A 27,682-nucleotide genomic window follows, 5' to 3' on the forward strand; every position below is an offset into this window, starting at 1 on the left:
CAGAACAAAATGTTCTCTAATGCCAAATGGAAACCCAGATTGACGCCGGGGACGATTCACTCAGTGACTGTAAATAACTACTTAAAATATTTTACGTTTGCAACTTATGGTAGTAAAACGATGAAGCGAATGGGTTTTACTGTGTTTTGTTAGTGTGATTTTTATAACACACTCAAGGCCATTTGGAGCTATAAACCAGAGCGAGTCCAGGTTTAACATGCGGATGGTGGACTGGCGGTGGCGGTACGCAGGGCACTTGAAGGCAGCACCTCGGTCTGTGTGGTGGTGTGACAGCAGCGACGTGAGCCGCAGTTTTACAGGATGAGCCACAGACCGTCGGTCATGTCGGTCATGATGAGCGCTGTGTAAATAAACAGGACCGTGTGATGGGAGCGTGGATTCACTTTGTGTGAGAGACGTGAGTAAAGTTTGTTGGATGAAGCTAACTAACGCCGCACACAGCCGGTGGTAGCTAACTGCTAACTTGTTGAACACTTGTTAGCAAACTAGCCCGCGCTAGCTCAGAGCGACGTTCACGCTCCGGACAGTTGGAGCGAGCGGTCACAGTCTGCGTGTGTCAGCTGCTTTGACACGAACCCGTGTTGTTCTGCGTCCTGCTGCTCCTGGGTCAGTCTGCCTCAACTCCTGTCTTCGGGCTGAGCGGGTCGTAGTCAGCACACGGGCTCGATTACTGTTCGTAAAGTCAACGGTGGAGACTCTGGCTCTGCCCGGCGGGGTGAGGCGGCGCCATGGGAACGCGGTGGTCGCGAAGCGGCAGCAGCTTGTCGCTGCTCCCGGAGAGCCAGAGCTCTGGACGGCGGGGGGAGGACAGGGACTCCGATGATGACTCTCTGGACGGGCTCGTCAGGCGGGAGGACATTGCCCAGTTCCCGTACGTGGAGTTCACCGGGAGGGACAGCATAACGTGTCCGACATGTCAGGGCACCGGACGAATCCCGTCAGGTGAGTGAGTGGAGACCATGGGAGCGACAGACATAGACTGAGTGACGAGTTTCATTTTCTCTTCTTCGAGGACCCTTAACTGATCCTGGGCTTCTGTTCGACAACATGTGCATGTCTTAATACAGGAAGCACACGAGGGACCAACGCAGTCAAACATTCTAACATGCAGTAAAAAAAAATACTCCCCTCTTTGCTTGGGACCCCTCAAGGACCCTTGGGGGTTCCTGAACCCCCTTTGTGAACCCCTGTCTTAAATCATGAGTGAGAATGCATTGAAATACTGAATATATAGTGTTTTCACTGAGTCTTTACACTGAGTCTTTGGTGTACAGATTATTTGGTGAGACCACGCTCTCTCTGTTTGATTATGTGCAAACAGCTTGTACAGTAAATAGCACAAATGTTTACAGTCGCCTTCATGCTTCAGTTCATGTTTAATGTGCCCGGCCTGTCATTTAAACTGCTGCAGTGACAAAGAGTTTGTGCAAGCAGTGTGACTTGCTGAAACACACACTCGTGCACACGTATTGTGAGTGGAAACACCTGACCTGTTATCTCCCTCCTGATAGATCAAGTCAATGAACTGGTTGCACTGATCCCGTACAGTGACCAGAGACTGCAGCCCCAAAGAACGTGAGTATCTAGTAACACAGTGGTAAGCAAAAGTAATGGAACACTTTTTAATCTGCATTTATGTTTAATTTTCCTTCAAAATGTGGTCATATCTTTATCTGAGTTACAATTATGAACAAACACAATCTCTAATCTAATCAAACTAATAACACACAAGGCATTGTGTTGTTGTTTTCAACATTTAATGCATCTGATGCATGATAATTAAAAGAGTTACGGTCAATATTTGAACCCCTGAGCTAATTACATCAAAATAACTAACTGTAGTCAGTAGTTAATAAATCTGGAGTCTGGTCAATGAAACAAGATTGTGACCTGTGTGTGTTAGAGCTACTTCAACTTAAATAAACAATCATCACATTTAGAATTTTCTGCCCACAACAAACATCTGCTGGTGTGAACCATACCTCCTAAAAGAGAGATCTCAGAAGACCCAATTGAGACACGAAGAGTTTAGTCATCTGTCTGTCAGTCAGACAAGTTCTGTATAAATTAGAAAGACACTCTGTAGAGCACACACCTCAGCCAAGGCCCAACAGATGAAACCATATAAGTTCTGGTTTGTATTTGAATCTGCCCAAAATTGCTCACACTCATAAATATCACTCCCCATAATATGCCAGATTTTTTTGGGGATCAAGATCAATGTATTGTTCTTTGAGAAATCAAGGAAAAAGTCGCAAAAAATGTCCTATCTTGCACTGCTTTAGAATGTGAAGAGGAAAAAAACAACCCTGGATCAGCGTCTGATCTGGATCCCCACCAAAATGTCAGAGTAGTTGAAATCATCACCTCCTTGGCTGAGGTAATAAAAGAAAAGCAGCAAGACTAGACATGGCAGCTCAGACTAGTTCAAACACACCACATAGACTCTCAATGAGGTGAGAAAAGAGTAAGAGCTTTAAGGACTAAGTTTACCATGTCAGGGAGCAGGAGTTCCATGACAGGACACCACACAGGAAACTGCTGCTTTAAGTTCAACAAAGTTTGCATTGTGCCACTCAACACCAAAATGTTTTGTGGACTCATGGAACTAAGGTTGAATTGTTTGGGTAGAACACGCAGCACTATGTAACGTGATATAAAGAGGGAGGGGCATGCCAACATGAAAAAATCATTGAAAAAAATTAATAGAAGGCAACATCAGGATTTGCTGGGTCTCCTTCTCCTGTGCACTGTGCAGCTCAATATCAACAAGGGGAAAATGACTTCCCAAGCTTATTCAAGTATCAAATGCTGCTTTCAGACATGCACTGATCTCTGGATATTCTCCTGAAATTAACACACAACAGACAGAACAAAAAAAAAAAACAGATGGAATACTAATATCTCGGAATGAAAAAGAGGTGACGCACATGTCAAAGACAGAGATGAAGATCACAAGATTCAAGAGCTTTTGACTATCAGGGGAGGTACTGGTGTCGGTATGCTGTTAACAAAAACATGTGATTTCAGCAGCAGAATTTATACATTATGTCCTGCATCCTACATGTTCGACTCAGGTGCCACACCTTACCTGAATATTGCGGAAATGTTTCTGTTGTTGTGAACACATCTGACTCGGACAATCTCCTGCTGTGTTCTTCATTTGTGAAAGGCAAAGTCCGAAAAATGTCCAGACATCGTAAGAATCTGTCTTGGAAGAAGCTGCTCTTTAGGACAGTAAATGCATTGTATCCGTCTTCGCTTGTGACTTAGATGAAGTCAGATCACATTTTATGTCCAGTAAATTCAGAAAACCAGGACGATTCACATTTTCTCTACATTGTACGTATATCTGCATCTGCCAATCGGGTTGCTGCTCCCTCACTACAAGCTAGTCACTCAACAAGATCACGACTGTTTGCTGTCCTGGCTCCTAAATGGTGGAACGAGCTCCCTATTGACATCAGCACAGCAGGAAGTCTACACATCCGCCACAGACTGAAGACACATTTCTTCCGACTACACCTTGGTGAAGAAAAATAAATGGTTCAGTTGCACTTACATGTAGCACTTTGTAGTTTGGCTTTTTCGGAGCAAATTGTTCTTACTTGATTCTTGTTGTTCTGGGTTTGTACCCTCATGGTTGATGCACTTATTGTATTGTCAGCTTAATCAAATGTAATGTGAAGAATATCTCTTTCTTGGAACTGAATCTCTCTCTATATTCCCTTTCTGTTTCCGTTGTAGGAAGCTGTACGTGGTCTTGTCAGTTGTGCTGTGTCTCCTGGCATCTTCACTGGTTGCCTTCTTCCTCTTCCCTCGCTTGGTGGTCGTGGTGGATGATGGGATACGCTCAGTGACTGTTCAATTTGACCACACCAATAAGAAGGTCCTGATGAACATGACGGTAGGTCTTCTCTTCATCCTGCAGCAGCACACCACAGTGTAACACATTCACTGAATTACAGTTGCAATTACATGTTGCAGCTAAAGACACCTCACCTTCCCCTTCCAAACATGAAAGAGAACCTGTGGTAGTTGAGTTAGAACCATTTGTCATAAAAACTCAAAAGGGGTTTAGTTTGTCCTATTCGGACTAATGTAAAAAAAACATGACGACCTCCGTAGAGACGACCCGGACCACATTCACAAATTGGTGGCTTTTCTCTGTCATGTGTGATAGTAAAATTAAAATTGATGGGTTTTGGGCTGTTGTTATTTTAAAATGCAACCTCAGAGTCTGGGAAATATATTATTAGCAGTAATTGTAGCAGTTAATTAGTAGTAATTGATATTTTGTCTGCTATATTTTCTCTACTGTCACAATTTCATCATGTGTTCAAGCTTGCACACATCAATGCTCTTCTCTATGTGTGAGATTTTCCTCATTAGTCCAACTCTTATAACATCCACCAGATGGCACCTATACCACTGATCCTCTCGAGGGTCTTGGGGGGAGCTGGAGCCAATCCCAGCTAATAGTGGGGTGCCAGCGTATCACAGGGCCAACACAAAGAGACAAACAACCTTTCATACTCACATTCACACCTACGGTCAAATTTAGGGTCTAACATAACAATTCAATCTGCATTTTTTTGGACCTTGGGAGGAAACTGGAGAAAACCCACACAGACACAGGGACAAAATGCGAACTCCACACAGAAAATGGGACGGACGGGCAGACAGTTGCACAGTTACAAGACAGTAGGGGTTAATTTTCATTCTTGTCCATGGCAAACAGTCAGAACTATTAACAAATTATTAAAATATCTAGTATAAAACTAAAAATAAGAGGTATTTGGAATCGGTGAGGTGTGAAGGTGTAGTGATGTATTAGATGTCCATGTTGTGAGAGTGGCGAAGGGTATGGTGTTTCATATGAACAAAAGCATTTCTCTTGTATTTCACTGTGTTTTTCTCAGAGCACACTGAACTTCAGCAACCCAAACTTCTTCTCGGTGCTGGTGCAGAGCGTGAGCTGCCAGGTCCTCTACATGAAAACAGTGATTGGACTACAGCAGCTAGACAACGCCACCACCATCCTGCCACTGGGTCAGCGTCAGGTACGGGAAGATGTACTCATTCACTTCACATTGTCATACAGTAGCTTTTATATATTTCGAATATGTGTCTTCTCAGTAAATATTGTCTGTATAGTAAATATTATCACCAGAGCTACGTTGAAATTAGGGCGTACTGTTACAGAGTTGAGAATGCAAACAAATGAGTCATATTTTAAACAGGTTGTAGGTGTGTCTGCTAGAGGATGTCATTCTCTGTTTCATTACCCTTTTTAAAAACAAGCTCCCAGCACAAACTGTACAAACTCTCCTGCTCAATGTTAAACGCATGAAGACATTAGTTCAAGAGCAACACACAGTGTCACTAAAGCTGCTTTTAGACCTGCTCTTAACTCCAGATTATCTCATGACAGTTAAAGCCTGTATGTGAGGACACAAATGTCAGAGTCAGATTTGGTTTGTTTCTTTTCTTATTCCCTTTACTGTCAACAAATCACCAGTTTATTCAGATTTAAAGTAGCTGGGAAGATTGTCGCATGACGCATCTTGGTTTTACTATTTTCATGAACTTTGCTGACCATAAAAAATATTATTTAAATAACTGTTATATGCTGATCTTCAGAGGTGCATTTATCAACATGCACATGTAATGGAATGTGTAGAGTTTGTAAGAGTTAATACATTATCTCATTCCAGTATCTTGCTGCGTATAGGATATCTGTTTGTCATTAAGTGACCTCCCCCTGCCCCAGATTTGAGCTTTTGCTGTTGTGTAACTTCTCAATGTCCTGCAGGTAAACTACACCGTCAGTGTGGAGATTGGAAGCAGCACACCCTATGTCTAGTAAGTGATGGTTCTCCAACTAAGCTCAACAAGTTATTGGTGTCATGTGGTGTGGACGCCAGTGTTGTTTTCAAACAATGACCTAGTAGTGATGGTGTAGTCTTGCAAATGTGTCTGTAGAGTGAATTTTCATTGATCCTTCAGTGATTTAGTCAACTGAAGTCCCCAGTATGGCTCAAGCTCCAGATACACAGGATCCTACATTTCCCATAATGCAGCTCAATAGCATCTTGGGTTAGACCGCCCCTCCCTCCTGAACACCCACACACACAGCATCCACACCTCCAGTTGTAACACATCTTTTCCTACATTATACAGTTGCAATCTTAGATGCAAACTGAGATGAACCACCTAAGAAGTAATACAACTCTTCCACAAGTAAACAGACTCTGATGTTTAAAAGCTGTAAACCTAAAACACTTTTTGCATAAACATTAAAACCACATGTGAATTCCCCAAAGAGAAAATGAGAGGACTAATGTTTTTACAGGACAGTGATTTAGGTACTCTGTATATCTGCTGAAGAGTAAGTTTACAGGGCTGCCCAAACATTAGCAGCACGATTTAACAACATAAAACCGTTTCTGCTTTTCAGTGCCTTCTGCACCATGCCCAGCATCAAGGTCCACAACATCGTCATATTTGTGCAGTAAGTCACTTTTGTCTCTTATTTCTTTTTGTCCATGTTTCTTCTGTTGTGTTTTTACTTTTATGATCACATGTCTGGAAAAAGTATCCAGATATTTCACTAAAGTAAAAGTACTGATGCATCAGTGTTAAAAATATCAGTCCTTCATTACACATTTTAACTCAATTAAAACAACAGAGAAGCAATCTTAGCTGTCAGGTAAATATAGTGGATTAAAAACTACAATGTTAAACTTCCAGAACTGTTAAGTTTATTTTGGTCATTTCAGTGCTATCCAAAACTATTTGACACCACAAAACAATCCACTTGTACACTTACGCACATTCCATGAACAAAAAAAGAAGAATGTAGCAGAGCAGAAGTAGAAAGCAGCACGCAACAGGAACGCTAAAGTGTAAATGTGCTTGGACTGGTGCACCATCATAACCTTACTATATCTGCCTACAGAAAAGAGGTAGTTGAGCAGTTTTCTTTTTTCACATTAACTGTGACAGCAGTGTTATCCCATAATGCGGCTTCCTCAGTGATTCTGCATCCATATAGATCTAAAATGTACTTGCCATAATTCTGTCTTTGCAGTTCAGACAAAATAAAAATAATGGACTGGAGCTGCAGCTGCTGTTTCCCCTGCTGACTATCAGGACAGCTATTGGAAAACTTGACATCATGCAGTCTGTAGGAACAGTGACGTACCTACAGGCAGCATCGTGTGCAGCCGCCCGCTCTTTACCCCTCTGTCCTCTCGCCTTGTTTTCAGAACGTCAGTGAAAACCTCATACATGGTGCGAACATCCCAGAACAGCCTGGAGGCCTATCGCTACATAGACTGTGGTTCCAACACCACACGCCACCAGAGAGCCAAGCAGCTCGGGCTTCTCTCCTCCACCGGCTCAGCTGCCGCATCCTTAAGCGGCCCTATGCTGTGAGTGGAGCAGCCCTGGACTGCATCTCAGGAGGTGTTTGTGTAAACTCCAGAATGTAAAACCACGAACAGCAGAAATACTGCACGATGCTTTCTACCAAGCTCACCCAGAGCAGGTAACACAAAGCCGCTGTTTACTTGTGCCACTGAATGATGACGCCGTTTCCTCAATAACAAGGACGTGTCAAGGGAAGGTTTTGTGAAGTTTTATTTCTGACTGCACATTTGTTTTCCTCAGACAGCCCCTAGGGAACAGACGTGTGGTATTGTTGTGGTTGTTAGGCATCACAGATTGAAAATCCAGCCTTGATGACCTTTTTCCCTAACATGTCAGTATGGCTTTAATTTGTGGAGTTGGGATATTTCCTGCCACCGCAAACTCTTCTGGTTTTTACGAGTGTTAATGGAGCTGATGATTGCCTGGACTCGTGTGAAATAGAGGTTTATGAAAAGGGCAGCTTTGCTAACGCGTCGATATATAGAGATACGTGTTCCACTTGCAGAAATGGCATGCGCCGTTGCGTACAAGCGCTCTGCGGCCCTGGTGAAATGTCAGAGAAAGCCCTTCTCTATTAAAGGGAATAACATTCACAAATGAAGTTCTAGTGAAGTGCCACAGCTTTAATGAACACTCAGTGTTTTGTCCGTCTGCTGCTGTAACACAGGGAGAGCGTCCTTCATCGTCGCTTGAAAGACTGTTAGTGCCATAACACTGTCAAGCTAAGGCTGCTGACTTTCCTTTAAAAAAGGACAGAAGGAGTTGAGCTGCTGCTTCAGTTTTGGATTCAATGCGAGGGATCATTTAGCGATTTTTTTCTGCACCTTTAAAATACTGTTACGCTCATATGTTGATTTTTTTTGTTGTGTTATTTAACTGTTTCTGAGGTTGACATTGAACATATCAAGGATGTTTTTTAAAGTGAAATGAGTTTGAAGTTATTCCTCAGTGCCCTTTGAGCTCAATGGCTAAGCATAATGATTTTTTAGATTCAGGGTCAAGGTGAGCAATACTTTTCTGAGACTAGATTTAATCTCAGGTGTCAGTGAAGCTCATGTGGTGACGTGATTTTCGATCCTGGTGAAGCTACAGAAAGAACAATTTGAACACAAATATATAATTGCCCCAGCAAACCTCATCTGCATACAGTGTCCTCAGAGCTGCTGTTTGATAGATGTTGACTGAAACTGTTCATCATTAAAACACCTCTGCTACAGTATCGGCTCTGTATACAGTCACTTCTCACAAGGCTCATGTCACCATGGAAACGGAATAACTGAGAAATAGGGAATTGATCTTTTTTTTTAAGGGACTGTTTGTAAATTTATGACTGATTTTACGAGGGTTTTTAAAAATGTGCTTGATTGTAGTTTAAAAAAGATATTAAAGGGATTTGTGAATTAATAAAATTAATAATCAACATCAGTGTTTTAGAATTTGTTTTTGTTTTTGTTTCTTTTTCTCATCCACCTCAACAGGAAATGAATCAGCAGATGCCCTGAATAATGATCAAGTGATATTTCCAGTTATTTCTCTTACAAAAATGGCGAACTGTCCATGTTTCTTAAAAGGAGGATCTACTGCTTTTCTCTGTTTAATTTAATTGTAAACTGAATATCTTTGCATTATAAACTAAACAAAACATTTAAACTTAGGTGAAAGGGATCTATATTCAGAAATTTAATGTAGATTAATCCTCATGATGTTTTCACTAGTTCGTTTCATCTAAATTGTATGAATTGTAGTTTTCTTTACCCCAGAAAATACCCTTTATATTTAAATACTTTATATTTACATGGAGGGGGTCCTCTCTACAGAGGCCGCCATGTTTTTTACATTAGTCCAGACTGAACAAACTAAATACCTTTTGAGTTTTTATGACAACTGAAGCTACCACAGGGTCTTTTTCATGTTTGGAAGGAGAGGGTGAGGTGAGGGGTGTTCAGCTGTAACATGCAACTTCAACACTCGATATCACAAAATTCTACACACTGAACCTTTAAGGTCACTGGCACTTTACAAAACATGTTTGGTCTCGTGAACCAAACAGCTAAGAACCACCTACAGCGAATTTGTTCAAATTTGGTACAAACTTTCACTTCAAGATCACAGGGACCTCATGTTCTGGTGAACGTGTGATACTGTACATCAGCAAAACCCAAAGGGAGTTTCATTACATCTGGCACAAACATTCACTTGCACTCAAGGATGACCTGATGAGAATTTGTAGGTCATAGTTCAAAGGTCAATGTGACTGCACAAAAACCTTTTGCCTTGTGAAACCATTATCTTAAGAATGGACTCACACATTAGCTGATTATAATTGGCTGCTTAAAGGTCAAAGCTCTTGGTTGCCTCAGAATATCTTTCCCTTTGGGAAATGTCTTCAGATTTTGACCAGTTGTCTCTTGGACTCAAAGATAAACTGATTAGAATTCAGTGGTTAAAGGTCACAGTGACCTCATATGATAAGAAAAATGGATGTAGACTTAAACTCCATTGGGTGTTGAAGGCATATAAGCAGCACAGCACTTATGTCCCTCTGAAAAGTTAAGCAGTGACATAATTAGTAAATTGATTAATTAGTAAAATAATTGTCAAAAGTTCATTAGGCTAAAATAACCACAGACCCAAAGGCACTTCTGGTACCACATCATTTTATTTCTATTCTTCATGGTTTTTGCATACAAAATAGCATAATTATTCTTTTCAAACCACATGTTTTCCTTTGTATGTCTCATACACTGTCCTATAGCTGCATGTGAAAATATATTACTACATAATATAGAGATCGACAAGAAAACAGACCACAATATATTAACGCTGTAATACAAGTAGTGTTTTTCTACCAAACGAGGCAACACACTAAATAAATGCATAGTAAAAATACATGAAGCAATAAGTACAAAAATATAGCTGGATAAAAAGCTTATTAATACAAGAGTGCTTTGTCTTTGGTTAAGTACAGTTTGTCTTTAGGCCACTGTCTTTCTAACACGCTGTATATGTGAATCACCTTTTGAAATTCAAAAACAGATTTACGTAATGGATGTGAAGCAGTGAATGAACACGGCGTGCCTCAACACTGTACGTCCTTTCCCGTCAAGCTTTTTCCCCGTTACACATGCGTTTCTTTAAAAGTGGACGTAACAAAACCTTAAAACCCAACGTGTTCGCCTGAACGCCCTCATCACTCACCACTGCCTCGCACACAACCTCGTTCAGAGTTTAAAAAGCTCACGTTCCTGTTTACTTTCATCAGAGAGTTACTGTTTGTCTCTCGCTCGCTCCGATTACAGAGTATATATGTGAGAGGGAAGAAAACCCAAACATGATTGTCGATTATGCAATGATCGATTAAAGTGAGGGGCGGCGGTGTGGTCGTAGAGTGTGCTGTACATATGTATGAACATCTCATGATATAGAAACTAAATTACACCATCAGGCCTTTGGTCACTTTTATTGAAACAATACAAAATATAAACACCTGCTGTTTTTCTGAAAGGCAGTAATCAGGTCTAAGTGTCGAACCTCACACCTCAGTCGTAACACACACACACACACACACATAGAGGCTGCTTGAATCACTTCCATCCAAAGCTGTATTCAACCATCATTTACCAGGAGCCTGTATCATGAAGTCTCTGTTATTCTTTTACAAATCCCAGAAAGATTTTGCACAAATTGCCCAATCACACGTTAGTATTTCAGTTCTTATCTTCTTTATTCCAGTTTCTGTTTCTATTCTTATTTTTATTTCCGCTACATATTTCCTTGTCAACTCTGATCGATAAACGAACATCTTGTCTTATCGTCCTTGGCTTCAGTGAGACTGGTTCAGTTAACTCTCGCTTTACTTAATCAGCTTTGAGCATAGTAATGTGGAAGAGGCAGTGTTCTCTAAACGAGCCAATCACATGCATAATCAAGTTAATATGGGACAAGTTAGTGGCACACAATGTTATTCAGCCACTAAAAAACGAAAATATATTCATAAACTGAATAAGAAGCTGATATACAGGCCTGTTCAAATGTGACTGGCATTTCCACCATGTTCAGTAGTCCCCAATGACTGTTTTAGTTTCCTACAGTAAAATCGTAATTCAATTTTAATCTGTGGAAAACAGAACTACACTGGACTTTTTAATGACAGATAACAAGTCTGACCACAAAGGTTAGTTTTAATGGTGAGCAGAGTTAATATGCAGCTACAATTGCACCCATGTCTGTTGGAGTTTAATTTAATGCTGAAATAAAAAGTGTGTTGCTCCTCAGACAAGTTCTGGAGGAGCGTCTTTGTTTCTTACTTATTCACAGCGTAAGCTCCTCCAGCGTCATGAAACCAGAAAACACCAAACGTAGCAGGTTGATCAACTGATCTGTCGTCATGATACAGGTCCCTGTTAGATGGAGATGGTTTTTACTCTTACTGAAGTTTCCTCATCATTGGAGGAGTTGTAACACTACACACCATGGCTTTGATAGAAAACCGTTTCATTTTGTTTATTTTCTGCATCCAATAATACTTGACAATAGCTGCTCCCAGACATGCACTGAACTCCGGATAATCTCCTGACATTCTCTGGAGTGGCTGTATGTGAAATCGCAAATGTCCGAGTCAGAGGCTGCGGACTTTCTCCCCAGTAATAACTCCAGAGAATGAACCCATGTGAGAGAACAGCACGACATCCTCTAGGGAGGAAAGAAAAAAAACTATATCTCAGGTTGAAAAAGATGCCACACACGCAGAAGACTTGACGAAGATGTGCTGCAAACTAAAACATGATCTCCGCAGCAGAAATGATGCGTTACGTTCTGCCTGCTGCACCACGCCTCACCTGAACGCGTCTGAGTGAAGGATCTCCTGCTGCGTTGTTTGTGTTGAAAACTCAAACTCCGGAGAAAGTCCGGAGTTTTTGTCCGAAAACAGCTTATATTAGAAAATTCCAAAAATGTGTTACAGTATATTTTTGTAGAGGTGTGTGTGTGTGTGTGTGTGTGACAAAGTGGCAAAGTAACACATGAAAAAAACCATCAGTTGGGATCATGGACTAAGATTTCCTATTGCCTTCTGAACATATTTACACAGATCAATAAGAAAATCTTGGTCACGTCATCACCTGATGGACAGAGATTAGCGTCACGGCCTGAAACTGAGCGAACACAAGCACTGACACTGTCCAGTAAAACTTTCTGTTAATACTTCATGCTGCATGTCTCTGCTTGTATGCTCCGCGTCTCCTTTCCTGTCTTTGTCTACCGCCGCTGCGACAACATGACCTTGTTGATAAAGTTGACAATGGCCAAGGCGGGTTGTTCGGGGTCCAGCTCTGCAAATACGTGACAGACGTTCTCTGCCACGCTGCCGGGCTTCTTCGCCACAAAACCAAACACCCTGAGAGGGGAAAGAGAAAGAAGAAGTGAAGCGTATTTTGAGTTTGTTGAGTAAGATACTGTCTGTTTGTAACAGCCTACACAGTGAGCTACAGTGGATAAATGTTGAACTTGTTTTCATTATTCAATCGTATTTGCTGGATGATTCTTAGCAAGGCTCACACACAATCTGATGCCATGCACAGGCTTTAATATCCATGACTTCTCAGGCAGGGGTGAACGTCTACACCCTTTTTTTTTAGACACACATGCAGACACTTTCTCTGAGGCACCAAACACAATCAGAGCACTTACTTAACAGTGGTGTTGTCTGAGTTAGTCCACCTAAAGCCGAGAGAGAGAGAGAAACCGGACTCAGACATACACACACAGGCAAGAGACGCCGGGCAAGCTGGTGCAGCCGCAGCCGACATGCCACGCGATGAGTTGACGTCTCTCATGCACGCTCGCACATATTCATGGTAAAAACAAATGCACTGAAGAAACACATGCAACAGCTCACAGCAACAAATCCAGTGAACGGTCAGGAGAGCAATGAATGATTGACCGGGTTGATGGTGACATTCTAGGTTAGTTATGGTTCCAACTGCAGCTACGAGAATCAAACAGGACACTGGTCTCTCACCTCCTGTCTTTGGGGTCGACGCTGCTGAAGGTGACGCTGTTCACTGGGTAATGTCTCCTGAAGAAAACCCTAGAGGCAGTAAGATGCATTGCATGTAGAATGAAATGTGAGAAATCTTTTTACGGGCTAACTCAGTCATTGCAAAAACAATAATATGAATGCTCTGGGCTCTATCACTGATGAGTCAAGTCTGGATATTAGATATATGGGTATTGTCTTGGGTAACATAACACCTTGTTAAGTATTGATCCAAGGGGAAGTCTCTTACCTGCGCTGGCTGTCAGTGAGCGTGATGCCCTGCGACGTCACCTTAAACTGTACAACAGTGGCAGCAGGACGCGGGTTACGACCCAGTGTAGCATCCGTTGCCTTGGCGATGGCCTGGGGGCCGGTCAGAGACTCGGTTTCCACTGAGTTCAGGTAGAGGACGTTACAGGCTGAGGGAGAGAGAGAGGGGAACTTGTTGACCAATGACCAGCAGTCTGGCTGCTGCGTGTGAGCATGGAGGACCACGACTTTCAAGTTAAATTCACATCGGTTCTTGTATGTCAGAGTAATTCATTGCAGAAATATTTCTACCTTTATTTAATCTTTTTCTATTATTTAATTTCTAGTAATATAAGTAGAGGTATTAGGTGCATGTTGTATATGTGCAGTATATGCTCAATATGCTAATTGAGCTGCAGATAGTCGATGAATGATGGCGACCATAGTAAAGTGACATGGATGGAGAAACTCACCTGCTCCTTGTTTCAGCAGGTCAGCCGCCGTGCTGACGTTACTCACTGGCTGAACCTCCTGCACCTCTCCTACCAGATCTGACAACATGCAGACAAATCAAATCAGCTAAAGACGAATAAAGTGCATTCCCTGTAATGAGGAGCTCAGATTGTTAAAAGAATAACTTGTAGTTTTTTCAGAGAAAAAAACAGATGTCACTTTGGGCTTTAGGAAATTGTAATAGTCTGAAATTTTATCAGCAAAACAGTAAACAAAAAAAAAAGATCAGTTCTTTTTCCTCCTTTTTTTCACTCACCTTTCTCTGGGATCTTCAGAGCACATGGCAAATAAATGGGTGTGATGGAGTGTTGGTAGACCAGCGCAGACAGACTCCCTGTGAACCACAGATAACAGTGTATAAACATAATTGTCTCTCCTGTGCCTCCATTAACTTCTACTCACACTCTAGTTAATCTATTTATCCTGTTGAAATACAATTTTTATGTCTTTATATTTATTATGCATGTTAATTTCATCAGCACTTTTTTACTGATGCTCTGACAGTATTTTGATATGACTCTTACTGCTGCAATATGATAACAATTTCACTGATGTGGAACTAAGACATATCTTACTTCACCTCTTTTTCCTTTTCTTTTCTTTGATATTTCTATTTTCCTGAAACGCAGTCATTAAAAGTTGCCCTGAAGCTGGAAGCAGGTCATCTTACCAAAGTAGGGCTCATTCTGACATCCTTTAATCTTGACTCCTCGAGGACCTGTCTCTATGAGGAAGTGTCTGACCAGCTGCTCCAGCGGGTCGCTCACTGGAACAGGAGAGATTCACTGTTAGCAAGCTGCAAAATATTATCTTCTACCAATGACAAACTGCAACTGCTGAAAGAGTCGAATGTCTGGTGGCTACGTTGTGCTGCTGTTTCTAAAGAGAAGAAATAAACATGTGAATATGATAAACAGTGAATTTTACCCTTGCTGCTGTGGTTGACATTGGCAGGAGGTGTAGCCACCTTCAGGGCCAAACCATAGGCCCCCTGGAACGAGTTACTGTCCCTGATCAGGAACGTTCCTGGCTCTCTCTCCTTCAGGGCTGCGATTGCTACAGACAAGCACAAGCAAAATAATAGGCAACGTTATGTTCTGTCATTATCAATATTTCCAATATTTTGCTGTGGTTAGGAGAAAGTACCTAAAGTACACTTCACCCTTTCAGACCTACCTTGCTCTCTGGAGATACCTGGCTTGTACCAGAACCTCGAACTATCCTGGACAAACTTCACACTGACCCTATTTGCATTCTCAGTCTCCACAGAGGCCACTCCATCATTGTCGCCTGCAGGGGGTGCTATTTCTCCCACAGTGGGAGAGAACGTGACATGGTGCTGGTGCTGGGTGGTGCTGGCAGCAGAGGGAGGCACGTGGCCCACAGCTGGCCTCAGAGTCCCCGCTCCGTCGGAGGGTGAACCTGCCTGGGCGGGTGGATGGCGCTTCTCTGGCAAAGGTGGTTGGGGATGAGGAAGGGGGATGGAGATGGTGGAGTAGTTGAAATAGGAGGATGGGTGAAGCTGTGGGGAGTGAGCGGAGTAGCAGTGCCTCTTGTTGGTGTCCAGAGCGGTGCCGTGCTCCATGGCTGGGTAGTGCTGATGCGGGGGTCCGTGCTGCTGCTGGATGTGGTTCTGGTGTTGAGGGTCAGGCCCACTCAACATTAGCCTCCTGCCCAGCGTGGCGAAGCCCGGAACTGGGGTGTCGGAGACAGGGGAACCTTCCATGCTGCTGGATGCAGGCTGGGGCGATGATGACTGATGAGTGTTGGTCGGTTTTGGGGCGTCTGGGTGAGATTCTCTGGTTGGAGATGAGCCGTTGACCTCGGCTGGGGTCGATCCGGCAGAGCCATTGTCTTGGGTCTGAGGCTGGGACACTGCATGTGCCATGGTGGAGGGCAGAGCAGCGGCCTCTGAAGGGTGGGGGGTCTGCAGTGTGAGTGGGCTGGGTTGGGGGTGTGTCTCTGGTGCAGGTGAAGCATGAACAGGGGATGAAGGAGTCTGACAGTGTCCCTGGTTTGACGTGGACGGTGTCCCAGAGTCAAAGGAAGAAGCTGAAGGCACATCTGGGCTACAGTGCTGCTGGTGGGGAGTCATAGGGGACGGGTTTGTTTGTGCTTTGCAGTGGTTGTGGGGTTCTGTTTGTGTGGGTGTATTTGTGTGTGACTGCGTGTCTTTGGTGGATGATGGCTCTGTGATACTTTTTTGGCTTTCCAGGGATTCAAGGGATTCCTGAACAACTTTATCAGCTCCGTAGCGTCTGTCCTGGGGCTGAGAAGCCTCGTAGTCACTGCTGATGATGTCTGTGGTCCGGATCTCATACTCCCTCCCTCCTGGACTTGGGCTTAAACAGACAACCATGAGGATTACTGACATTTCTAGACATTTATACTCCAACCTACTTCCTAATCTTTATTATCATGAACTAATTAGGGGTTCTAGGATTGAGCGATATGCAAGAAATCAAACTGTTGAATAATGACAGCACGCAGGTGTGTGTGTAGAAGAAGAGCCAGCTGCAAAATAATAATAAAAGCGCCCATTTGTCCAATCCTAATTTCTCCAACTGTTGCCTTATCCTAAAAGTCACATGTCAAATGTTTTATTCTTGATAAAACTCTCTTACATAGTGAAGGAGAATTACCTTTCCACTGTGCGCAGAGGGCTGCTGGTGTGGACAGGAGTGGGCGGTCCAGACATGTCAGACGGCGTGGAGCACGCAGCATGACCTTCTCTGTGGCCATTTCTCTGGCCCCTCTTAAAGGACCCATGGGTAATGTGGTCCCTCCAGCCCACACTCTCACCAGAGCTACGAAGGCCATCTGAGAAAGAACAAGAACAATGGGCCACATTTACAAAAGTTGACAGAGTATCAGCTGAGGCTGGTGACTGGTGAGAGGAGGCAGTTTGTGAGTCATGTGTTAAGAATCTGTCTAGGTAAGCAAATGTTTTCTGTGGATGCTATTGTTGATTTCGGATAATTTATTAACTCCTGTTTCCAATCACGAGAAAACACATTTCTGTGTTTTAATGTGACTCACCAGTGTGTGAGTCAGAGCTGTATGACTGCTGTGAGTCTGGATGGTGATGGTTGTGGTTATGCTCTGGTCCGTTGCTATGGCTGCAGGGCCCCGTCATGGAGGAAGCAGGAGGCAGCGGGGATGTGGACTCAGACTGGTATCCCGAGGCGTAGCCCCTGCTTTCAGACGGCGAAGGCTGGTAAGGCGAGCAGGGGCAGACCTGCCTGGGTGTCTGGTAACCACTGCTGCTGCTGCTGTACTTCAGATCCAGGTGAGAATGAGCGTGAGACCTCGATGCCTCTGGATACGCAGGGTGACCCGATGGCAAAGGGTCAAATGTGAAGGCTGGCAGATCGTGACCCTGTGGGCCATAGGAGGCTACAGTGGCTCTCCTGTGCCAATATTCAGCCTCTCTGTCCCTCTCCCACTGCAGCTCAGCCTCCCTGTCTCGCTCCCAGTGGAGGGACAGCTCTCTGCCTCGTCTGGGTCCAGGATCCCTCTCCCAGTGGAGCTCTGACCCTCTGGGTAACTCTGTCTCCCTGGCTCTCCTAAGCCCCACCTCCCTGTGCTGAAGCTCTGCCTCTCTGTCCCAGTGGAAGCTGTCACCTCTGTCCAGCCTCATGCTGTGAAAGTCTTCTCGCCTGATAGCGCAGTCTCTGCATGGGCAGCCAGGGGGAGGCAGACCATCCAGCAGCATGATATCATGGTAGTTGGGGCTGGTGGAGGATTTTGGGTGGTGTGCATGGGCATGGTGGTGGCTGTGAGGTGGGGGAGGGTGATGGTAAGGGCCGTAGTCATCTTCTCGACAGCAAAGGTGACCCGGGGCAGACAGAGGGTGGTGATGTGGGGGGTTGTGAGCGTGGGGGGTAAGGTCTGGTGATGGGTATGGGCACATATGTCTGGATGAGGGGGTCTCTGAGCAGGACCGGTGCAGGTAGTGAGATGGGCCGCTCTGGCGGTCCCACACCAAATCTGGAGGGGGGAGGGACTGGTGGGAGTGGGGACTGTAGTGCTGGCACAGATCCATGTGTGAAGGAGGAGCAGCTGGGTTGGGGCTGGCAGAAGGAGTCGCCCCGTGGTGCCCGTTGGTGCCAGGGGCACGGTCGAGGCAGTAACCGTTAGGCATGAGGAGAGTACGGTCGCAGCCAGGCTCGGCACAGCGCTGGGACCGGTACCCATCTCGGCAGGAACACGACCGACTGAGCCCCAGTGTTCCGGTTCTCTCAGAGGGCAGGGAATCTCCATCATCCAGGATGGCGGTCTCTCGCTCCCCATCTCGGTTTCCCTCTATGCCACCAAGAAGACGTTCAAGCTCCTCTCGCTCCTGTCTGGTTGGAGGTGGTGGACGAACAGGCTCCTCTTGGCAGTCAGGATGGACAGATGATTGGTTCAAATGGAGGGAATGGCCTGAGAGGGCGGAGTCAGAACCTTGACTGATGAGATGATCAGGTCTATCGTCAGGAAGACCTGCTCCTGGGCTGCTGCCATTAGTGGAGGTGAGAGAGCCAGAGCCTGGCCCTCGACGCTTCTTTATCTGAGCGTAAAGACTGCCATCTAGAGGACCCCTGGTGTGGGCTATATCTGAGACAAAAAGATCAGATCAGGTCTAAGAACTCATCAGCCATAAAAAAAGACGATTTTGAGCCAGTTGAACATGACTAAAGAAAGGTTTTTTCCACCATTAGAAACACCTTATTTCAAGAAGTGGGATTTAAAGAAAACAGGTGGTGTGTTACCCTCCAGACTGTCCTGGTATCGCTGGTTAAAGTTCTCATAGGAATCCCAGCGAACTACTGGGTCAGCAGTGTTGTAGTCGACTGTGACAGCCGGGTCGTTCTTCTGGTACTCACGGCCTGAGGAAAAACACATTTCATTTTCATTCATCTGCACCTGTTTTGAGCCAAGCAGAGCACTTTGACTCTTACTCATACTAAATACAAAAAGTTTGGCGAACCGACCTTTAATCCTCTCTGGTCCAGAGGAGAAGACAAACTCTACTGTGGCATCTGATGGGAAACGCTCATCTGGGGACAGAGAAAGAAAAACAGATAAATAAATATGTTTAATTTGTTAAAATTCTCCTGAAGTACCTTTTTTTTTAGGTAACATAAAAAGCTTAGAATTCTCTCTGCATTACATCCGACAAATACAAATGCAATCTCCACACGAGACCTGGATTTATAAAAACATACCAGTGATGTGGGGAACCCCATAATGGAATCACACTGTTTCTCATTCTGCTGCAATATATCAAATCCACTAATACCTTCCACAGATGTGTTTCCAGTCGCATGAAGCCACAATGGTGTGTTTATGTACGTTAGCAACACTTCATTTTGTGGACTGAAGACCACATTCTCAGCTACACATGGGTTCTGTCATTTCAGAGAAAGTGAAACTGTGGAAGGAAATGAAGTAATGAGCATATTCATTATGGACTTAAGGAACACACCAGGGCTCACTAGGCTTGCTTCACTCTCAGAGGGATAGTTAGAGGCTCCAGAATACAGTACAACTCATTTTCACTATACTCGCCTCCAGAGAGCTGTTATTATGTCCAAGATTTGGATTATGATGCTATTATTTAGAGATTTATTCAACCGCGGTATTATGGGCCCAAACCACTGTGAATACGTTCCCACAATGCCAATATATAGAGCTGCTATTACATCCAATAGTATGGTGTGGTGATAATCCCACCATTAACAACTTAATCCTGAATGACCATTTAAAAGTAAAAAAAAAAGAAGCAAAATCCACTTTAGGGAGCAATAAACACTAAATTTGTTCTAGTACACTGAAAGAAGACAATGTATGTAAAAAGCAATCAACCCAGTTTTCCTCTCACAAATAAATAGTTGAACTTATAAGGAATGAAAAGCAGCCTCGCTCACTTCAACACACACCGTGGCTAAAGCCTTACTTGGTCTGGTATGACTGCTAGATTAAGTTTATGGTGGATGTCTCCTCAGAACTTGGTGATAAGATTACTTTATGTTTTAGAATTTACCACAGTGATAGAGTTAACAGAATTATTTGAGAACATAGGACAAGACGGTGACGATCCCTAATAATAATAATAATAATAACAATAATCGTCAATAAATAAGCTGTTTATACAGCACTTAATGTTACAAAGAATAATTTTAAAAATGAGACCAAAGCAATGGAAGCTTATGGAAAGATTAGTCAGTGTAAATCAGAGCCAATTGTCAATTATTTTTATAAAGCTTTCAAAAAGAATATTGTGTTACACACCTTGTGGTGTGTAAAATGTTTTCAGAGATTTAAAAGAAGCTAGATAATTGTTGTTTCTAAGTTCAATGGGGAGTGTATCCTGTAATGTGGAGACTTTGATAGCAAAGGCTCAGTCATCCTTTGTGACAAGATGAGACCTGGAAGTAACCAGCACAGCTCCTTCAGCGGATGGTAGCGGGCGAGAGGGCACATCGCCGCTTAATTAATCTGAAAGATATTTGGTTGCAACAAGGAAATTTAAGTCCTTGAAATTGAGCAAAAGAAATCAATATACATTTAACAGTGAGCCAGTGGAGGGAGGAAAGCACAGGAGTGATGTGGTCATTGTCTCACCACAGTAAGATCAAGTTAGGTTTTTGTCTCGTCTCCATGTTTGTATTGTGATTTCCTGTTTTATTTTGAAAAGTAACACTCGTTTCAGGTCACTTGCCCTTCCTCATGTGACTCGGTCTGATTGTCTTCCCCGATCCTGATTACGCTCACCTGTTTCCCATTACCTCCATGTGCTTATAGTCTGCGTCTCCCCTGTGTCCTGTGCCAGTGTGTCTTGTCCCTTCGTCAAGTGCCACCAGCCTCTCATCTTAGAATCATACTAACAGTCAGTTGCCTTGTTGAGTGTATTTTGTTGGCTTTTTGTGTCTTAGTTTTCACAGCTCCTTTTGTTTGTGTCATTTAATTATCTTTAGATCTTGTCCCTCTACGGAGGAGATTTTTGTTTATATATATATTAGAAGTATTGTCCCTTGTTGTAGGAGTTTTATTTTAGTTTATGTTCATAGTGTTTCCCTCTTAGGAGGAGATATATCTTTTTCTTACTACTTTATCTCTTATCCCTCGTTGTTGGAGTTTTGTTTTTTTGGTTAATGTTTGTATTTTATTTCCTCTCCGGAGGAAGGTAGGATTTTCGTTTGTAAGTTTTGTAATCTGCCCTCCGTTCTCGTGTCCGAGTCCTTCCTCCAAGTCCTGTGCGTGACAGTCATGTCCTTTTGTTCCAGTGATAAAATGTGCAGCAGCATTTTGTATTAACTGAAGACTATGGCTGATACCTAAGTATGTTAGATGCTGTCTTTTCTCATCAGTGCTGTAAATATTATTTCTTTGTTGCTCTTTTTCAAGCAGCATCTGTTCCACTTCTGTCCGTCCTGGAGAAGGATCCCTCACATGGGACTCTCTCTGGAGTTTTTTTTCCTACTAGAGTTATTTTTTTGGTGTTTGCTTACTCTAGTCAAGGGTTAAGGGCAGAAGATGTTGCACCTTATTCAGTCCTATGAGGCAAACTGTGATTTGTGAATCTGGGCTGTACACATAAAAGTGTGTTGATTGATAGATTGATTGAACTTAAACTTGTGATCCTTGAATTTAAGGAAATAAAGGATTTTGTGAGAAAATGTAAGTCCAAATCTGTTTTTTGTCTCCACTAGTTTCTAAGAAAACGATCTGGCTTTTTATCTGCTGAATTTTTCACTGTGTTCACTTGCTTATTGCCACAGTTGTCTGTCTGTCGTTGTCAGCTGCCCGTACATCCAACACCAATTAGACTTGAGGCGTGAACAAAAACAGCCGAACCAAAACATTGAGCTGAAAGATGCTCCAAAGCTCTGTTGGGCTGAGAAGAACTGCAGATGATTGTACGAATCATATACCTAAATTAATAGATTTCTCTTAAAAGGACATGTTAGTAGTACTGCAATACAGAGAATGTACAGGATTTAAAAAATGTGTGGCTTGTTTTGACTTCTCTAAGTTACCCCCTTGACAAAAAAAGACACCATCAACCTCTGTCCCACCGCCATACCCCCTATCCCCTGTATTTCTAAATCTTTTTTCTACAACCTAAACAAACGTACCGATACAAGCTACATCCAGCTCCCCTTTGCCAAACCACAGTTGGGATCCGTGGATGGTGCAGGTGTGGAACTGCAGCCTGAACACCGTGTCTCTGTCTGCACTCTGGACTCGCCTGTGGTAGCATTTGACCTGCAGAGGGCGGCAGAGATGGGAGAAGAGAGGCACGGATCAAAATGCGTGTGGGATAATGAAAGGTTGGGAGAGTAAATTAAAGGCTTTCAGTTCCAAAATGAGTCGCCTACAACTTAGAAATGACAGAGTGCACTAAACAAGACAAATTGTGATTTCTTGTTAACAAAGTGAAAAAACTCTTTGCAGTGAATGTAGCCCTACTTTGTAAGGATCTCCCTGTTTGAAATTATGAAGGCATTATTAAGACCCCCACCCATGTCAGGGTTTCTGTTTGTCATTTCCTTCTCGCCTGACTCACCATGATATCACCCTTTAGCAGAAGTGCTGGTTCGATGGTCACGCACAGCCGCCTGCCTCCGGTGCCTTGAAGGTCGCTGCCGACAGCACAGAGCACACAAACAAGTCTGTCAGAAAACTGAAAACATACAAGGAATGCAGGCAGACTGCTGCGCCTTGAAAAATCGATTAGTTGATTTGTTTGCATGATGTCACAGACGACTGTGATGTTGCAAATACTGGGAACATGTCATTTGTGTGAAGGATCCTTTATAGCACCATTCTGATCATGTTTTAACTTGACTGTGTCTGTATTCACAACAATAAAAGCTGGAAGACATGAGTTAAAAGCTGGATTGAAGAAGAAAGACGTCCTTTGTTTAATTTGATTCAATCCCATCTATTTAATTACTCTGTGACGAGGCTGAAACCTCAGCTCATGAAAGAAAAACAGTCCTTTGCTTATCTCTACTATCAGTTGGCCATATGACAGCGAGAGAGACTCACTATATCCCTGAAGTGTAGACCAACTGCATGGCCTGGTAGATCTTCAAGAAGGGGAAGTAACCTGCAGAGAGAGAGGGAGGGAGACGAGGCAGAAATTAAGACATGGTGAGGAATGTGGAGGAATGTGCTGACTGCCACCGCCTCCTCCTGGACCTGATCATCTGATTAAAGATAAACAGGCGAGAGTGTGTAGGAGGAGGAGGGGGATGAACGTGGCCGACTATGAGGGCGGCAGTGAGCTGGTTCAGGAGGGAAGCCCGTCACAGCACCACGCCAAGACAAACATCACATTGCGTACACATTTTATCTGCATACAGGAAGATCAGAGAGGAAAACAGAGCTCCAGGGACATCTCAAGTCCATAGCTGCACAGTTTCCCTCACTTGTGTCTGAGACGGAAACTGACTTGACCTCTTCCCCAGAGTCGTTGTGCTTTATCCTTGTGCTTTATCGAATCCAGGATCACTGCCACATCGTGAATCATGCTGGCATCTGATCGTGGATTATGAGAACAACTAGATTATGCCTACTCACATATACTATCATTATTGGCAAAAGTTCTATCATTACAACTGTCACTGCTGCCCCCTTCATCTCCGTCAGGCTTTTTCTTTTGTATAAAAACTTGAACTATTGATACGCCTTTCAATTTATATTAGACAATGTCTTTCTCATGAATGTTGTAAATACTGTTTTGTTACACACATCTATTGCACTTCTGTTCATCCTGGGAGATGGATCCCTCGCATATGACACTCTCTGATGTTTTTATGTCATTTTTCCCCTGCAAAAGTCTTGCGTCCTCTGATGGCACAGCTGGATCAGCTGTCAGTCACCAAGGTTGTACTTGCAGGTGAAACATGAACTTGACGCATTTTTCATGTAAACCTAAACAATACTCATTAAGGAACACATATCTTATTGACTTCTAATAAAGCTAAATCAGTTTCATTTTATGACAAACATCGACTGTAAAATCTCAACTGCAGATAAACCAGATAGGATGAACACAAAGTTTTCCAACATTCTGCACCATAGACTGTTTATAAAGCTCTGCACATAGTAAAACAGTGAGAGTATATTGCAGAACTGTTTGAGGAGAACGGAATCATTCTGAAGTAGCTCCAGAGCTTTAACACAGAAAAAGAAAACAGAACATTACCAGTTTAAAATAAGTTCCAGAAATAATATAGTACAAAATTGTGGAGGTGAAGGGGCTGGGAGAGGTGAAGGGGCTGGGAGAGCACCTTCACCTGCACCACAGAGGATCAGTCAGCGCAGGTGAGAGCTGTTAGCTGATTGATCCTCATGCTTGAAAAGGCAGCAGCAGAGCTGCCTCAGAGGGACACACTGGGGAAGAGACTGGGCAAAGCTAGAGGTCCAGCAGAAAGAGCTGGACCCTCTAAGTTAAGTGTTTTGTCAGTTCTGTTTTATATTAATAAAGATGCAGCTGAGCAACCAATGGTGTGACTGGTTCGTCTCTGGCTGTCATGGGGAGAAACCCATGGCAAGGTCTACTGCCACAAAAATGTTCACATGACAAAAGACCAGAGTCTAAAGCTTGAAATTACAAATCAAAAGAAACACAGCCACCCATTGTTTAACCTCATTCACAACAGATGTGACAGCAATCTTCAGAGTAGGCTTGAGGAGTGAGGGTGTATCTACCTACAATATATTAGGACCAGGAAGGCTACTTATAGAAATATGTGTTTTGGTGAAGACTAACACATACACACCTCCTTCACCCTGGAAGTTTGGGAGTGATGGGATGAGAACTTGGTGGAGGAAGAGAGGGCTGCTGTTCATCTTGATCGCCCCGGACAGAAGGCCCCCAAAGTAATAGATATACCTGAAAGAAGAAGAGCAGGGTGGGTGAGAGAGATCCTCATGATATAAAATATGTGACATAAAAATGGGGAGTTCAGAATAAATCCAAGTCAATGTTTGTGTCAGACGTAAGATAATTCCCTGTGGGTGTACCTGAGTACACAAGAACCCCCATGACCTTTGACAACCAACATTTAATCAGTTCTTATAAGAATGACAGTGTGGGTCCATTTTGAACTTAACTACACTATATATTTATCATTTTAACATTACATACCATTTACACTCGCCAACATCACATAGCTTCTTTATTTTTTGTTCCATTGGTCGTTTTCACAGCAGATCTTTTATAGTAGGAAAAGAACAACCTGAAACTTAAGCAACTAAATGGAATTCAGCCATCATTAATTTTATTATTCACGTCTGTGACTGTAAAAAAAGCAAAAACCTGAGGTTGAAGATAAATCAAATCCAGGAGTTGTACATAGCTACACACTGTTTTTGTCCTTCTTAAAAAGATTCAACAGAGATGTGCAACATCTGCTGTGAAGTGGGATACCCTCAACCACCCCCACCCCCACCCTGCACCCCCTCCCCTCTACTTCCCCTCAGAACATCATGGCCTCTACCTGTTTTGGGACGGCTGGAGGGAAGAGGACACCTTATCTTCACAGAACTTCCTCATGGCGAGAGTACTGAGAGCCTGGTCCGCCCTGCACATAAATGCACGCAAACACACACACACAAGCGCTTTCAGCCAACAATTTCCATCATGGGACTTGCACCAGACTCTCTAGATGCCAGAAAGTACATGGAGAGGATACAGCTGGCACTGGCCACAGGATAAACCAGTTTCCACTGTTCCTGTGCAAAAATCCACAGGGCTTAATTTATCAAAGGATTTATCAACAAAAGTCTGAATAGAAATCATTGTGCAACATACACAGCACTTGATTTTGAACACATCAGCCACTGGAAACTGTAGCAAGTTTTTTATTTAGAGACCACATTTGAGTGGACATCCAGTACATTTTTGCATAGTCAGTTTAATAATGTTCCATGAGTGTATAAGACGAAAACTGTGGTTTTGGATGTCTCAGACACACACTCACCCTGCGGAGATCTTGCTGTAGTGCATGTAGGCTGCAATGATCACGCCTGTTTTCCCTTTGTTGCCCTGTAGGACGGAGAGGGAACAACAAGGACAAAATCACAACATGCTGCTTACATCCTCAGACATTGTGGTATCCATTGAGAAAGCTGATTCCCACAGCGTGGAGACCTGACAGTTTACACTGTTTTGACAGAAGTGTTGAGTTTTCTTATACAGTGACACAGGTTACATCCATATTACAATGTTAGTTGTATCTCTGTCCACTCGAGCGTTTTAGTTCTGCATCATGATTAATCCCTGTCTATACTAACATGCCTGAAAAATATCCCGTGGCCACTCACGTCAGTGGGCATGTGTGTTCCGGTGTGTGCTGATTGCTGGAACAGCTAATGAACACTGTATAATACAGAATCTAACTGCTCAACAGCTGTTAGTAAAGACAACGAGATCAGCAACGCTTGTAATTGATTATCCATGTTGTGTTCTACACTGGTAGCCGAGGCTAATGTCGGTTGTTTTCTTCTGAAATTAGCTCAACCAGCGAACCAGTGAAGGGGACACTGTGGCTGATCCAATCAGCAAGTGGAAGTGAGTGTCTACATCCTCATTCCCCAAAGTATCTGTTTCTGCTCGTCCAGACTTAAATGACTTCTGGTGTTTTTAAAAAAATACGAGGCCAGTTGCATTTCCAAACTTCCCTGTTTTAGTGGCTCTAAAACCCTGGAGAAGTGTGGACGCCAGGCGTATCTATAGCACAGTTGATGTGTATTCAAATGAAAATGTAGCAGCGTGGATGTAGCCACAAACAGAGAGAAGGTAAGAAAGAGACGAGAAGAAGGGACATAGAAATAATGTGGACAAGCCTGAGTTTGAGATCAAATTAAAAAGCTCCCTGTGGTGTTTTTTTGGGCCATTTCTGACAAATTCCAAAGACCTGCTTGCCTCAAATTCCTAATGCGACCCCTCCAGATACCAGGCTGCACCTTCACACTGAGCACAAATTAAAGCTTGTTTGGCTCAGCCTGTCTGTCAATGAAAGATTCAACATTGACAAAAACTTGTTTATTCCAATCCCCTGGCGTGATCTGCAGCAGTGAAAAAAAAATGCCTGGATAAGGAATGTGCTGGAGAGTCAGCAGACCGCAGAAGTAGTCTGGTTTTAGTATTTAAAATCTTCTAACCAAAACCAATAAATAAAACATCCAGACAAGCCGTGGGAGCTCGGTCGCCCTCAGTGGTGCTGGTTGGCAGTGGTGGAAAAGTTTGATTTGCCAGCACTTTCATATGATGATGACATAAATGAAATAGTAAATGATGCTCAGCAGTGTGGAAGTTGAACGCTGTGTTGACAGAGTTTGATCTCAATTGTATGCTTACGCCTCTGGCTCAGGTCCAAACAGCTGATTGAATTACAGGAGACACTCGACATCAACTCTGCTACACTC

The 27,682-nt window shown here is 43.3% G+C and overlaps 2 protein-coding genes across 8 annotated transcripts in view; one reads left to right on the forward strand and one right to left on the reverse strand.

Moving 5' to 3' along the window:
• The first annotated feature begins 220 nt into the window (after window positions 1-220).
• On the forward strand, window positions 221-8,877 carry tmem106c (transmembrane protein 106C). The gene is made up of 7 exons (XM_020089457.2): window positions 221-963; window positions 1,533-1,596; window positions 3,769-3,928; window positions 4,944-5,084; window positions 5,837-5,886; window positions 6,482-6,535; window positions 7,293-8,877. Exons 1-7 carry the CDS (start codon window positions 750-752, stop codon window positions 7,459-7,461), a joined length of 852 nt encoding a protein of 283 aa, XP_019945016.2. The 5' UTR covers window positions 221-749; the 3' UTR covers window positions 7,462-8,877.
• A 1,218-nt stretch (window positions 8,878-10,095) lies between these two features.
• Window positions 10,096-27,682, reverse strand: part of tns2a (tensin 2a) — a 54,181-nt gene continuing 36,594 nt past the window's right edge. For 5 of the 7 annotated variants that reach the window (XM_020089288.2, XM_020089291.2, XM_020089289.2 and 2 more), the window contains 19 exons: window positions 26,236-26,300; window positions 25,753-25,836; window positions 25,033-25,145; window positions 23,294-23,354; window positions 22,809-22,884; window positions 22,378-22,507; window positions 19,231-19,296; window positions 19,009-19,125; window positions 17,294-18,853; window positions 16,897-17,074; window positions 15,431-16,596; window positions 15,182-15,310; window positions 14,925-15,020; window positions 14,511-14,588; window positions 14,215-14,292; window positions 13,743-13,911; window positions 13,475-13,543; window positions 13,144-13,173; window positions 10,096-12,850 (listed from right to left, as the gene is read on the reverse strand). In XM_020089288.2, the coding sequence (XP_019944847.2) occupies window positions 12,712-12,850; window positions 13,144-13,173; window positions 13,475-13,543; window positions 13,743-13,911; window positions 14,215-14,292; window positions 14,511-14,588; window positions 14,925-15,020; window positions 15,182-15,310; window positions 15,431-16,596; window positions 16,897-17,074; window positions 17,294-18,853; window positions 19,009-19,125; window positions 19,231-19,296; window positions 22,378-22,507; window positions 22,809-22,884; window positions 23,294-23,354; window positions 25,033-25,145; window positions 25,753-25,836; window positions 26,236-26,300 (4,404 nt within the window). In that variant the 3' untranslated portion in view covers window positions 10,096-12,711. The remainder of the gene's footprint in view (window positions 12,851-13,143; window positions 13,174-13,474; window positions 13,544-13,742; window positions 13,912-14,214; window positions 14,293-14,510; window positions 14,589-14,924; window positions 15,021-15,181; window positions 15,311-15,430; window positions 16,597-16,896; window positions 17,075-17,293; window positions 18,854-19,008; window positions 19,126-19,230; window positions 19,297-22,377; window positions 22,508-22,808; window positions 22,885-23,293; window positions 23,355-25,032; window positions 25,146-25,752; window positions 25,837-26,235; window positions 26,301-27,682) is intronic. The other 2 variants (XM_069526982.1, XM_020089290.2) reach the window with 2 other exon arrangements.

Source organism: Paralichthys olivaceus, chromosome 6 (assembly GCF_024713975.1).
Source record: "Paralichthys olivaceus isolate ysfri-2021 chromosome 6, ASM2471397v2, whole genome shotgun sequence".
Lineage (NCBI taxonomy): Eukaryota > Metazoa > Chordata > Actinopteri > Pleuronectiformes > Paralichthyidae > Paralichthys > Paralichthys olivaceus.